Source organism: Actinia tenebrosa, unplaced genomic scaffold (assembly GCF_029948245.1).
Source record: "Actinia tenebrosa isolate PJP-AT-01 unplaced genomic scaffold, QUT_ActTen_1.0 PGA_scaffold2__45_contigs__length_23673736, whole genome shotgun sequence".
NCBI lineage: Eukaryota > Metazoa > Cnidaria > Anthozoa > Actiniaria > Actiniidae > Actinia > Actinia tenebrosa.
In genome coordinates, this window is record NW_028292579.1 from 7,607,115 (window position 1) to 7,622,448 (window position 15,334).

General features: G+C 44.5%; 1 protein-coding gene across 1 annotated transcript; it reads right to left on the reverse strand.

The window, feature by feature from the left end:
• Nucleotides 1-14,621: 14,621 nt before the first annotated feature.
• On the reverse strand, nucleotides 14,622-15,311 carry LOC116309086 (uncharacterized). The gene has a single exon (XM_031719635.2). It carries the CDS (start codon nucleotides 15,309-15,311, stop codon nucleotides 14,622-14,624), a length of 690 nt encoding a protein of 229 aa, XP_031575495.2.
• Nucleotides 15,312-15,334: the final 23 nt, after the last annotated feature.

Here is a 15,334-nt window from a genome sequence, read left to right on the forward strand (position 1 = left end):
CCGCATCCACTTGCAGCAGCGTAGGCCATTTCAAAACGCGCTTATAAATCCTACCTAGGGCTTCTGCGACTTCCCCAGAATCCTTGCTGGTTATGGGTTCGGCGTCCTTGTATCTGCTTGCGACATCAACTACGGTCAAAGCGTATCTATAGGTCTTTTTTCTCACCTTATCGTGCGGTAAGAAAAGCAAATCCGCCTGATGAACTTCATTGGGGGCATTTACGGTAAAGCTGGGCCTGGGAATGTACTTGGGCACGGGAAGATAAACCTGCCAGAGGGTTTGTTTTCTTAGCCAGTTCTTAGCCGTTTCTTCTGATACCCTGGCCGCGGTCGCGAGTTTCTTGATAGCCGACGCTCCTCTCCAATAGCCTTCGGGCCCATAGTAAATCCTTTTGAGTTTGTCCTCTACGCGGCCCATTATATGAATTCCAGGACAAGATTGATCTTACGTCCGTTAAAATCCACCGTCTTTCCGTCCACCTTAATGGTGATGTTTATGCTTTCTACCAAATTAGACAAATCATAGCTTAAAGAAATGGGAGTGTATTCTACCAGGTCAAATGGATTACCTTGGGGCAGAAACTTGGACATAAGAGAAGACTTTTCTCCATTGTTGTAACTATGGACCAAGTCGCAATAGACTTCATAAGAGGATGCGACTTTCCATTTCACATCATATGTACTGCCGCTATTTATCGTGGTACTAGTAAGGCCCAGGAGTTCTACCAATGAACTGTCCTTTAGATTGGCGCTCCCATTATTTTTCTTGAATGTCATTTCATGGGGCAATCCTGTGGTAAGAGTATATCCATGCTTTGCTAGCTCCTTAGCCAGTGTTATTGGGGTGTAATGGGAATCTGGTATTTTTGGTTTGGTGCCGGAAGTCACGACGACAAAGCCATTAATTAAATTATACCAAGAATTGTACAAAGAGCAACTAACCAACCGAACCTTACAGGCTTTGATGGGAGGATTCAAATACGTGGTAAAGTCATTCTTGTCGCTTTCCAAAAAGACGATCATTATATTAGATACGCCAAGGCTACGCCTCCCGCCAGCCCTGCAACTCCCACGAATACCAACTCACTATCTTTTTGTTTCTTAGAAGGCTGGTAGTAATTCTTGAACTGAGGCTTTTTTAACGCCACTGTGGGATGCGCTTGCGCATAAAGTTTAAAGGCGTAGTCTGTGTTTTCGAAGTTCTTATCCGCCTGCATTTTGTCTTGGTAATTCTTATCCAACCAATCCCTGTAAGCTTGTCTTTTTTCATTCCAAGCTGCAACGTCCCTTTGATATTTCTCCAGCGCTAAGTCGTGTCTCTTTCTTTCGGCGGCACCGCTTTTGTCGCCTCTAACTAATCTATCCAAATATTGACCACCATAATTAGCCCCTGTAAATGCTAAAGCTGCAATGACTCCACCTGCGACTAAGCTAACCATTATACATTAGGTAGGTACTTTTCCTTCCGTAGGTAATCCTTTACCATGATAGCCCCGCCTACGGCAGCGGTCATTTTAGCGAAATTAGCGAAGCTCTTGCTTGGGTCTTCAGTAAAGTCTTCTTTGAGCACTTTCTTACCTACCCAACCAATACCCGCAACGATGGAAGTAATGATAGCTGCCTCTTCAACAGTTTTCAACAACGCGGTTGACATTATATTACAAAGCGAGAAGGAATTCTAGGTCGCCACGGCACGTGGTGATGAGATTATTCCATTTCAGGGATCTTACTCTTTTTCGTCTCTACAGGTGCGTGATATGTTGCGGCCTCCCACTTTACTTTTGGCTTCGTAGCCCGCCATTGTAAGTAGAGGCTGCCTGCTGCTATAGCGACTCCTAACGCGCCAATGACGTAGCCGGGATTCCAAAAGGATCCCTCTTCTTTTTCCTCCACCTTTTCTTCTTTTTTAGCTTTGTTCTTTTTATTCATCTCCGCGAGCTTCTTCCCCGCGGCAACTCTGCCTGCAGATTTAGCCTTGGTAATCTTTTGCTCCTCCTGAGGTTGTTCTTCGGTGCCACTCATCTTATATCTAAGGACTTGAAGGACTTGATAATAACTTGACGGCGACTTGATAATGACTTGAGGTGACTTGACTAGGTACTTGATAATGACTTGACTAAGTACTTGAGGTGACTTGACTAAGTACTTGATAATGACTTGACTAAGTACTTAAGGATGACTTGACTAAGTACTTGAGGTGACTTGACAACGACTTGACTAAGTACTTGAGGTGACTTGACAACGACTTGACTAAGTACTTGAGGCGACTTGATCAGGTACCTCGGCAAGTGCTGCCTGGAAGACCTTTTCGACTTCTCTGTCCTTTTTGAAGTCCTTCCAAGATGTTCCAAAGGAACCTAGTACCTCCTTCAAGTCGACGTGCTGAGCTACGTGAAGTGCCGCAGAGGCGACTGCCATTAACTTACCGCACTTCAAAGACAACCACCCGCAGGTTATCTTAAGTTCTTGGGCGATGACATAGTCCTCGCTCATGTCCTTCCGTAGTTGCTCCACGTCGTCTATGGGCAGCGCCAGTCCGAGAAGCTTGGTGGCAAGTCGGATAGCGGAGTCTGCTACGGCGTCCGTGGTCTTACTTGCAAGGGCGGCCTCGTACCTCTTATGGAACTTCTTAACCTCCTCTTCTGACAACTTATTAACTTGCTCATGGGTAAGTTCCTTGCCTATCATTTCTTTACACTTCCCAGAAGACACCAGGATGTTAAGTTGTTCCTTGAGGTTACTTTCATCTAACTGCGTGGGGACTTCTATCAACTGCTCAATGTCCATATACATTAGGAATCATAGATTCCAACCGTGTAGGGAAACCTCAAAGAGAAGATCATTTTGGAATGTTGGTGCGTCTTTAAATGCCGCATGTATTCGTGTAACTGTTCCTTGGATATCTCACCGCCGTAGTCGCTTAAGATGGTTTCCAGGTCTGACTTACTTGGAGTATAAAATACTACGAGAGAGCCTATGTTTTCCCTGAAGGGCTTAGAGACACTGGTAAGCTGCTGGGAAAGCAACCAAACGCTAATATTGTCGTGTCTGCCGCTGAAAGCAAGCTTAACGAGCTCGGAGGTGCGTCTTTTTACGTCGTCCCCGCAGGCGATGTCATCCAGTATGAGCAAGGTTTGCGTATCTTTAGGGAATTGTTTGTGCCAGAACTTAAGATGGCTGGATAACTCGTTAGGATCTAAGATATCTACGAAGAAGTCGTCATCTTTCACTCCTATGCCTTCCCAGGTGCGGTTATTCACGTAGGTGGGACAAAGCAGCACGATGTAGTCGAAGCGGTATCTAAAGGATCCTAATAGCTGCTCCACGATGAACTGGGTCTTTCCGCAGCCGGTGGGTCCTACTATCAGAGCGTTACAAGGCTTGTGATCTGGGTTCATATATAGATGGAACCAGTGGAAGCAGTAAGAAGGATTACCGCCGACGCAAAGGATAAAAGAGACACCATAGAAATGCAAAGGGAAGAGATAGACCGGTTAAAAGAGCGCGTACAGGAATTGTACGATGAAATGTGTGGTCTGAAGCGTGCAGAACGGTTTGGCGCCTTGTTGACGATGGCGACGTGGGCTAAGGAGTCCATTAAGGACTTCATTCGATATCCCCCATAGATATATGGACTGCATTACGTGCGAACTACCTGCTGACTGCATCATCGTTACCCCTCCGACGCCTCGTAAGAAACACAGCTGCTGTCACTGTAATAAGGTATTCTCTGAAGAAGACTTCGTTGGACATTGGTGTCCCGCGGATACTAAAGCACAAAGGACTTTAGACGACGTTCGAGAAGAGTAAGAGGTCGCAAAGAAGATCTTACTAAGCCCCAGCAAGAGGAATTAGCATAGGTCTTTCTTTTTTTATTGTTATTTTGTTAAATGCTGCAAATATGACATTGAAGGATAGTCTATTTTTTATTGTTATTTTGTTAAATGCTGCACAGATGATGTCAAAGAATGGTCTATATCTTTCATCGTTAAGTTCCTACAAAGAATGAAATCTACATTCGTCTCTTACCGTATTTTAACAATTTAACAATAAAAAAATAAGATCTACGTAATTGTCTCTTGCTGACATTTAACAATTTAACAATAAAAAATGAGGTATATATAATGAAGTGCATGCAATGCGATAGAGCCTTTAGTAGCAAGCAGCGACTGCAATACCACCTTTCCAAGAAAGTCTGTCAAAAGACCATCAGCACTGTTTGCGGTGACTGCGGTAAGGAACTCTCCACTGTACAGACCCTACGATATCACCGCGAGCATAGAGTCTGCCTTAAAGGCCATTGCCACCAATGCGATGAACCCCTCTTTGAAGAGAACTGGCATAAATACCGCTGCCGGCGTTACCACCTCGAAGAAGTTGTCTGTGAAACCCACGGCGATTTAGCAGGGCGATGTTGCCCCCTTGAAACCAGCCGGGCGCTCACGCGACGTAAGAAGGAAATAGACCAAGATTTCGTATGCTTTGACGACTACGAAGGAGTAAAATGGGAGAATAGGGAACACTGGGACGGCATCTGCGATAAATGTGGTTGTCAACGCAGCGGTCAGCATATTTGGTGTTGCCTGTATGACGGTCCCAAGCCTTTAGACCATTACCTGGCGATACGAAAGGCTTGGAAAAATGAGAAAGATATATGATTCCTCAAATCGCAGCATTCATAGGGGGAGCCTTGATTACCGTATCCGCTTACCAGATAACAGAAAAAATGAGGTCCGCCGTAGCAGACCAATACTTGATTAGTCGCACAATGGATTATTCTCCGTTCGACGTTCGATGTCAAACTTCCATCGGCCGTTTACCTTACCATGACTGCGTAGGTGTGTATATTCTTCACCCTGCAGTATGTATCTCACACAGTCAGGCGCCCAAAGGCTGTATTCCTGACCGTCGCGTTCTAAGACCAACCTCAAACGGTCGATGTCTTCGAATGCGACGTAGTTTTTTATTCGGTATGAAACGCCTTGCAGCAGATCTCGCCAGTATGTTTGTTTAAGAATCATTATACCTATGAAATATTTTAAGGTGCGTGCTTAAAGTGTCTTGACCTTTGAATGCCTTAATGCACCAAGGACAAGGAATGCGAATGCCAGCAACATATTCATCTATTTCCCTGCAAAGCAGATCATAATCATTGCTTACGATGGTTAAATATCCATTTTCTTCAAATCGTTCCAACATTACCTTTTGTTTCTCGGACAATACGCCGGTGCCTTTGGGTGTCTTCAATTCTATGCATAATCCATTGTATTTGTTGTGATTGTTAAGGATCAGCAGATCAGGTTGACCTGCCTGGTAGCCTTTCCGCCAGCTTTTAATGCGCTTACTTACGGTGTCCTGCAGTTCTCCAAGACCTGGGACTATGATTACGTGCGGGTGAAACCTACGCACCCTGTGTACGGTTCTGTCGTGTATGTCTGCCTCAGTTTCTATCTTAAACTTCATTGGGTTTGAGCCGTCGAATCGCTTCTCCATGTCATATTTACCTGTCTTTCTGAGGGTGGGTAGGACGTCTCCTAACACCCACTTTTTGAACTCCTTAGCTGCTACCTTCTCTGACCCGAATACTAATTCATACAAGCCCTCCTCCGTCAAGTATACAGCATTGGGTTGTGCATTAAGGGTGTCGGTCAGCCCTACACCCTTTATAGACCCCAGTGTTACCTTGTTTTCCTCTGAAACGTGTGCTCTAACTGCGTCCCGAGAGTTAGCGTAGCCCAAGGCTCCTGCTACTGACTTTGCTTTAAAGTACAGCTTGTCGCCTTGCACTATGCATTGCAGTTTAGTTTCGTTGTTTTCAAATACGCGGAGCATTATATATACCGTATTTTTTATCAAAAGGATGAGTCATCAATATGCAACGCTCTTTAGCTGATTCATTTCTACACTCAGTTGCGCGTCTGAGACTACGAAGATATATGCGTTGATCTTAGTAGTGTCGCTGGCGTCTTTGGTGCGCTTGATCTCCAACGTAATACCGTCCTGGGTATTTACCAGCCGCAATCCCTGTCCATGTAGGTCTTCGTCGTTCGTCGTGCGCATGTCGATCCACAGCGCATACTTATCCTTAAAGAATTCCTCGGGGCTAATTTGGTCGCCAAACTTACGTGCGACTTCCCGGTACATATCCGCGGGCTTTATCCCTTGTGAGTAAACCTTATTAGGCACTCCGTTAATGCTAACGCCTACGTTAGTGATGTTAGGATTAAAGAACGCCTCGGAGTCACGCAATCCTGCCGTGTATGTCTTTGCGAACAGCAACATTATCCCTGTAAGGCTGCGCCTGGGAAGGTTAATGCTTTGGTTGATGACCTCTTCGACGTTATTTGTAAAGCTGAACGTCTTGTACATCACGACGTGATCGTAAAGGAAAGCCTTCCCGGAGCTGTATTCCATACCGGCGCTACGTGCTAAGTCTTCGCTGTATACCGTTTCATACTGCAGCTCTAAGTTAGTAACGGAGTATGGGTGGACGGCTGCTGAACTTACGTCCTTTCCCTGTAGGATGTTCGTAGTGTCTGCTAGGGTTACTTCGAACTGTAGTTCGCTTAGCTGCCTTGGGTAGTATGCACCGTGGTTCGTGATAACTTCGAAATCTAATGGAACTACATGCTTAGTACCATAAGCCGTCTTTATTTCGTCTTCTCCTTAGGCGCCAGAGGTTGCGCTTCTTACCTTGCGTATGGCATCACTGGCGATTCCCTGCTCTATCCTTTGCGCGCGGTCAAATGCAGTCAACCATAAGTCTTTGTACGTGGTATACAAATCATACCTGTTCAAGTCCAGCAAGGATTCCCCGGCGAACTTTACGCGTATTTTGGAAACGAGGTTTCTACCCACGTTATTGACGACGTAACGCACGTCCGCAGTGTTTGGTTGTATTGCTAGGTCAAACCTTAGCGCCAGGGTGCCAGGAACCAACACTAGGTTATCCGTTAGGCGGGGCACGCCTACGTACAGGGTTTCCCCTGGCTTAGCGCTGCTGGGGGTAAAGGTGACCCGGTGAAAGGTGCGTTCTGCCTTTAGTCCGCCAACCTGCTTAGGTAATATGTTGGGGTTTAACTTTGAGCTTATCATATATAATGGAAGTAGAAGGAACGGATTTTGACCCCACCACCGAAGAAGGCCAAGTCGATATTAACGACGAAGAATACGATACGTTAATCCCAAATGACAACGTGTCCCGCGAGTATATTTGGGATAGGCTTCGAAATAGGTTCGGAAGTAGGGCCCGCGAGGCCTGGCGTTCCTTAGAGGATAAGTGGCAATCAAGGAACCCAGGGAGATCTATTCCAGAATATTTGGAATTGCAAAACTTGGATTCCACGGACCTAAGAACTGAAATGCTAAGGGGGCTTTTAGACGACGTAAGGGAGAAATTTCCAAATGTGGACTTGACCCGCCTTAATTTCCAAACCGGAGATAAGGGGCAAATTCAAATCCAGTATCAAGGAAGGGATAAGTGGTATAATCTCTACCAAAGGAGAGACTCCGACAGGCTCACCAGTAATCTCCCAAAAGAAATCAAAGACGCATTAGGAAGGCCTAATTTGGTGGAAAGACTAAGAGAAAACGATGAAAACACCAGCGAAGCCTTTGAAAAGTTCGAGACCCTAATGCAGCGGCAACAAAAAGGCATCGAAGCGATAAGGGAAGTCGAAGGACTAAAGGAAACAATGGAGGAAAGGGAGGCAGAATACATGAGACAAAACCGACTACTCCTCGATGCTCAAAAAAGAGAACTCGACGACAAGGATCAACGCATATTAGAACTTAGAGAACAAAGAAACATTTCTCTTCGCGAAAAAGACGGCGCTCAAAGGGCCTTCCGGCTTGCCCTGCAAGACCTGGATACTAGTAATGAGGAAGCTAAGAACTTACGAATCACCATAACCGGCTCTTTGGAGGAACGGCGGCAGTTGGTTGCCGAAATCAACACTAAAGAGGAGCAAATCCGGCAAAGAGATCAGGCCATCGAAGACCTGGAGGGGCAAATAGAGCGGCAGCAAGAAGTAATCGAGGACCAAACTCGTACCGAAGAGGAAAGGGAAGCAGCTCAAAGGGAAGTGGAGGCCCTCGAAATGCGCCTTGCGGAATTGCGGGCTCAAAAGGAAAACCTGGAAAAGGAGCTGGGGCTTACCACCAAGGAAAAGGTAAAAAGAGCCCTTTTGAAGTATGGCGTTCCGCTGGCGTTTGCGGTCGCTATTTCAAGCGTAGTAGGAGTTATCCTATCCGCGCTTAAGGCTACAGGTGCAGGCGTAAAGAAATTAGGCAATGGACTAACGGACTTGGGAAAAAAGATGGCAGCCGGTCTTCCTGGGCTGCTGGGTTCAGTTGTTTCCTTGGCACTTAGGGCCGGCGGCGAACTGTTGAAGTTTGTAGGGAATAACATCTGGATCTTGGTCGTCGCTATTGGAGTGGTACTCCTGAAGAAGATGAAGGGTTGATCTTATCCTTCTCATCGGACGGTGTCCTGCTTTGAGGATAATGAAAGACGGTATTAGCACCGCCCTGGTAATTTGGAACCAACGGCAACACACTCATGGTAGAAATGGGCTTATGACTCCAGGCTGCATTAGCGGGCCTGCGACCTATGCGATTTATCCCAAACTTGCCGTCATCAGAAGTGACTTGCAACTTAGCATATTTACAATTGGCTAGCATATGAAAAGTTACTGGCGTTAGGTCTTCAGAGGACCTAGTGTAGGGCTCCATCGAAAAATGGGTAACTTTCCTGGTGTTCGTTGAAGTTCGATAAGGAAGCAGGGGCTTATTATTCTCATCGATAAGCCTAAACCCCACATTCGCATGCGTATTTGCATTAATGCTAATAGTGCAAATGACCAATGCAGTGCCCCCAACCTCAACCCACAGTCCAACGTCATGCCAAGCGCCGTTGTCATATCCCTCTTCATCTAAGCGGTGGGTATAACGCGTTTCCCTCACGTATGGATTCATATATTACAGGGAACAAGTTCCCTTCTAGAGGCTCATTACCGTCAAAGTGCTGATGGTCATGTGGTTATAGACAGTATTCCTTTGATTTTCTATGCTATTTATGCAAACACTCCCGGTGTCATCTACTCTTATCTGCAGCTTTACCTTTCCGTGGCAATCAGCAACCATGTGGAAAGTCCAAACGGAAAGATTCTCGGCGCTATTCGTTGGCGGCTCTACTGAGAAATGCGTGGGCTCTCTGTTGTTCGTCTTCGCGCGCATGGGTTGCAATACTCCATTGTCGTCACAGAAACGAAATCCTACATTCGCACTGCTAACGGCCCCCAAAGAAATGCTGCATAATATCAATTTCTTTCCTGAGTAATTCAAATTCACGGACATGCCCGTGACATCAACCCAAGATGCCTGGGTGTATTTTTTCTCGCCCGTGTAAGTCGTATAAACACAATCTACTCCAGTTACGTAGGGGTTGTTCATCGCCATATATAATAGCTTAGACCAACGCTTGCAGCTGCTACGCCGGCCTTTAGTAAGTTATGGTCATATTCCTCGGGTATCGTAGGCAGGACCTTCTTTTGGGGCTTCTTCTTTGGTTCGGGTTTTTCTGCGTGTTCCTTTTTTGGCTTCTCCACGAAGTGAGGAATGTTCCTAAGAGTGTCAGAGTTCACGTCATTCGCCCCAAACTTCATATCCTTAGTAGCTCGCTGCAGTTTATTGTTGTATCCTACTACAGAACCAGTATTTATAGATAAATTACTAGGCATTAACCAACAACCCGGGGCTACGGCATAGTCCAACCTCGCCTTAGAATTTTGTATAGCTAGTTGGTAACGCTGTACGCCCTTGCTAATGTCGCCCTCCAAGATTGAACTTTCGAATAGAATCAAAGCTTCGGCTCGCGTCTCTTCTGCGGCGCCGGTATTCCCCACTATACTCGATCGGGTGTTTACCTGAGCTCCAAGGATAGAATACACGTAAGCTTCTATGCTGCGGTTTAAACGGGCAAGGCCGGCTTTGGTTAGTCCTTTACCTTCTGGGGGTATGAAATTAAGATATTGCTTTGTTTGCTCGTCGTTGGTAATTTTGATAATCAGTGGATTAGCCCCTGCATACTTACCCCCCTCGTCTTTGAACAAAGGTCCGTCTCTGACTTCCTTAGTGGTTTTGGTATTTGGTTCAAAGAAGGTGCTACTGTCGTGAGTTTCTTTGTGATATCCCGTGTCCCATCGCAACTGCAGCGCATGAACTTCCTTATCACTTAGCACATGCCCACCAATCCCCCAATAAGCCCAAATATGTCCCAAACCATTGTTAGCACCGGTAGTGCATCTAAAATCCTTCCCTACAACACCGAACTCCTTACAAAGCCTATCATAAGCCGGCACGCTGTATTTATTATCTCTTGGATAAAACGTGGCATCTCCCGGCAGCGCAATAACACCCATTTCATGCAGTATTCTTCTAACCGTGAAGTGAAAATGAAACATAAATATTGAATTCTTCATCAAGTTTGCGCTTACCCCACAGCCGCTAGTGGCACACCAAACCGCAAAGTTCAGCTGCTGCGGCCAATAACGCATGTTAGGACCACTTAACCATTCATGAGATTCCTTAGCGGTGGTATGATTAATGGGCACGTTTTTGAAGATATCTCGCACCTTTAACGGAAAGGAATGCTTGTTAGAGATCCGCATGTTCAGCGTTAGGTCCAAGCTTGGGTGTTTATCAAATGAAACTGCGGGTATCGGATAAGTACTGGTACCCAGCAATAATTCCTTTGACCAACCTTGCACGGGCTTATGTTCAACGTATGTTGGCTTAGGCTTATGTTCAACATAACCAGAATTCTTCAGTTGATCGTCTATCTGATTAACCAGCGTAGGTTTCAAATCCTCATTACTGTACATTCTGGAGCCGTTATAGTAAATACCATCGGGCCTTCTTTCGAACTTACTAGCATCCGCGTGCGGAAACATCTTCCTGAAGGCCCTCCAATTCCAGTAATCCCTGTTGTCGTGATGTGGCTGCTCCTGTATATCATTCCCAAAAGCGTCGTACATTAGTATATATAATGGATGTTATACCATCAGCACCTCCACTCTATCCTGATTTACCTACAAAACCCAATGAATTGAATGCCGAGAACTTCCGCTTGAATAAGGCAAATCTAATCCTCGCTTACTTAGAGGGTCAAACGAAGCACTACGAGGAGGTCAGGAAAAAGTATGCTAGAGCCCGAAGCATATTACATAAAATCGCGATAACTTCCGGCTCCATGTCCGTGGCGTTAACAGGCTCTGGCGTTGCTACTTCGCTTACTGGACCGGGAATAATTGTTGGAGTTCCTTTGGCCGGCGTTGGGGCAGCCTGTGGTATTATTTCGGCTGTTACAACAGGCGTTATGAAACAGTTGTCAAGCAAAATATCCAAGCATGACACGACAATAGCTCTGTCAAGGGCTAAAGTAAATACGATCATTGACCTTGTCTCAAAGGCTTTGCGTGACAGAAAGATAGACAACGCAGAATTCTCGCTTATTCTGGCCGAAGAAGACAAATACGAGAAACTAAAGTCGGACATAAGGAATAAAAAAACCATCGTGAAAGATCTTTCCGAGGAATCTCGCAAAAAGATCTATCAAGAAGCGAAAGAAGAGCTTCAAAGAAAGCTTGCTCAGTAAACATCTGCTTCGAAAAGAGCGTGACGGGATTCTATTTACATATCGAACGTCAGTCTAGAAATTATGCAGATTAAATATAATAATTTTCACATACATAAGCGTCCAGATGTGTCTGGCGTTCGCTCGTGATCGTGGGACTTTGGAGCTGGGGAGGCCTAAAGTCCCGAGTTCGAGCCTCGCTGTAGACGCATTTGGACCGGTTGCTGTGAGTGAAAAAAAAGCCTCCCCACACTCACAGCAACCGTGGGGGGAGGGGTAGAAAGTGCGATTCAACCCCGCGATGGGGGGTTTCGCGATTGGAAAAGTTGGAAAAGTCAGGGGGTGTCTCGGGACGCTGTCCGGAGTTCACCCTCTGGTGGGTCGTAAGAAAGATATATGTGTATGTACTAGAGGGCCTCTGGCGCGGGATGAAATAAGCCCCGTAAGCCCAAAATGCAAAAAACCCCACTGGGGATAGCTTGGTGTTCTGCGCGATGCATTCCCCAGTGGGGTTTCTGGCAAAATAAACGCCAGTTTTGCATCTTTATTTTCTCGGAATCCATCCTAACAGGGGGTGGTTGGGGTCTATTTTGTAAAATATTTCGTAAATTACATCAGGATAATAAGGAATATCCTTATTCAGCCGACAAAACATCCACTCGGCTTTTGTCATATCAGAAACCTCGGGAATAGACTTACCGGTAATTTCAGACAAAAGATAGGGAATAGCTTTGTAATATTTCCCTAGCTTTAATTTTTTCAACGTTTTCCGTAGACTTTGTGGGGTTGGCTCTTCTAAATGGTCTATGATTTTCTTCCTTACTTCGTCGCTTAAATATATCGGATGTAAACCTTGGATATGACTCATCCAGTCTCGGAAGTATTTTATTCTTTTGTATGGGGTCTTCTTACGACCTCCATTGGCGTAATATTGTTCCCTGGTAGCACAAGGCACGGCATTACGAATATTTTTACCGCACTCGTAACACTGTGCTGACGTGTCGTCTTCTATTTGCATTTTCTTACCACAACAAATATACTTATTTGGTTTAGTAGGTACAAACTTGGGTTTCAAGCACTTTACACAGAAATCATAAACAAACTCTTTACAATCTTCGCACTCCATATATAGACTAACATATTTGCGCTGTTGCCCCCAACCACACTTGGAGTGGGTTGTTTCCGTAGGTGGATTTTTGACACGGGTCTTGCCCGTGTTGAGATTGCGCTGGAACCCCCATTCCCTATACTACTCTATAAAATGATTGCAGTATTCATACATATTATAGTATACATATTGGTACAGCATTTATATTATAGATCCATGCAAACAGAAACAGCCCGACTTACTAATAACTCTGTTAGTAGTACTGACTTCTGTATCTTTATAACCACCTCTATCATGATGTGCATCTGACAAATAATTATAATTATTAATGTCTTAAAAACAGACCTTCTTACTGTATGTTAAAGTGCAGTTTTCTTTTATAAAGAGGAAGAAAAACAAACTATATCAAACCAACTTAACATAATATTAACGTCAATAAATGCAACAGTAACTTTTTGAATAAATAATGAACTGTTTTATTAATGAATGGTTAGTTTATCAAGCAACTAACAACCCTAAAGCTCAAAAATATCACTCTCCATCAGTCAAAATTTCTGTTTCACAGTCACGTAATTCTGCAGATGGTTCCCAATCATCTTCAAAATGGACAAATATATCTTCGCCCTCTTCCAGCTGCTTTTGTGGATCTGTAAGCTCCTCTCCTCCTGGCAGGAAGAGAGACATGGTGTCGTACAACACACTTCCCATTTCTTCCAAAAACTCGTAGTGATGCATTGTTGTAAAATGGTTTACAACAGTTAGAGCTATCAGATATCTCAGATTGTGGATATCGGCTTCTATATTTTCACAACAATGTACAAACTCATTCATGATAGCCTCAAAGTGTTCCTTGCAGATCTTTTTTAAATCGATAAGAACATCCATGTCTTCGTATACAGGTATATATAGATACTTTTATAACTGATTTACCTGAGACAGAAGGAGTTTGTTTTGAAGGAGGCTCAACATCACTATCAATAATGGAACTGCTCTCACTATAATAAATGCAACACAGCGCCAATAATAATTTACTTAAGAAATCGTCAAAAAACATCATAGAATCGAAACTTACCGTTTATTTGAAAAGAAGTTATTAATAGATCTCTGCATCTAAAAAGAAAAATGGCTTGAATGAACGTGAAAATGACGTTTAGTTCGTACGAACGCTGGTGAAAAGTACTGCAGGCGCTCAAGATGCACAGGTAGCCCAAGTAGGCACCGCATTAACAATCAGTTGCAAAAACGAAATTTGTTTCGAAGGTTTTTTATTTCTTTTATTTTACTTTAGATTTTTTTTGACACTCAAGGGGGGTTCCGTGGAACCCTTGGAACCCCCTCTGGATCCGCCACTGTTATTACCCGATAAACTTGGACAAAACCACATAGTCAGTAAGTGCTTCTGTACCCCAAGTAAAACCCCATGCATATAATCAATAGCTGTACCCCTAACAACATCAAAATTGTCAAGAATACTAAACCACGATGTCCTTTCACCCTGTTCACTATGTACCTTTTGACCCCTTCTTTCAGTTGCCATCATTAAAATTTTTAACTTATATTTTGACGAAAGGAGTGAAAGGAGGAGGACTACAATAAAACTAGACACTCTAAGAGTGTGTAGTCGGGCTACATGTGGGAGAATAACTAGTATGTATTGTGGATGATAGCATCCATGGGTAGAAATTGATGTGGCAGTTAAAAAATGATAGATTGAATGTAGGTGTATTCTGAGCTCATCAACACTGTTTAATATATAATGTAAAAGTAAATGAAGGGCAAGTGGTGCTGAGGGGGAAAAAATGAGTGGTCATAAATTTACAAAAAATTTCCCTAAGGTACCATTCATACGTTAGGGGGGTATGAGGATTTCTAAGGGGGTCAATGATTTGACCGAAAACATCTAGACCACTCTCGCCATATCGACAGATATGGTTCTGGGATTTCTTGATCCCATGACACTCCCGCTCTCCATAAATCTTGCAGGAGGATCTTCACTGATAACGTGAGGGGGGCCAGAAATCCCAAGGGGTCGAACAACGAACTGACCACTGAAAGCACTCCTCTTTTCGTTGGAGACTTGTTTGTTGGCATAACCTTGAATCTGATCGTATCTGACTCAGCGTCCCAGGTCACTCCTAATGCTCTTTCCATTGGTAACTTGTCGAGATCCAAGTTTAGGGTTGGATTAGCTCTGTCTTCGGGAGGAATGGACGTCAGCACTTCGCGGCAGTTACTTGTGAACTTGGTAAACCTGAAACCGCCTACCTTCAGCAATTTAACTAGGTCGGTTGCAAAACGAGTAGCCTCTTCCGTCGTTGGAGCGGACTTCAGTAGGTCATCTACGTAGAAGTTACGGTAGACTGACTGGATGACTTCTGGATCGAAATCACTTGCGTTGTCCTCAGCGTTCATTCGTAGGGCCCTGTTCGCACAGCATGGCAAAGATTTGGCTCCGAATATGTGCTCTAACATTTTGTACTCGTCTGGTGAGTCTTCTAGGCTGTCGGACCACCATAAAAACCTTAATGCATCTGTATCACTCTCGATAACTGTAGTCTGATAAAACATTGATTCAATGTCTGCTGTAAAGC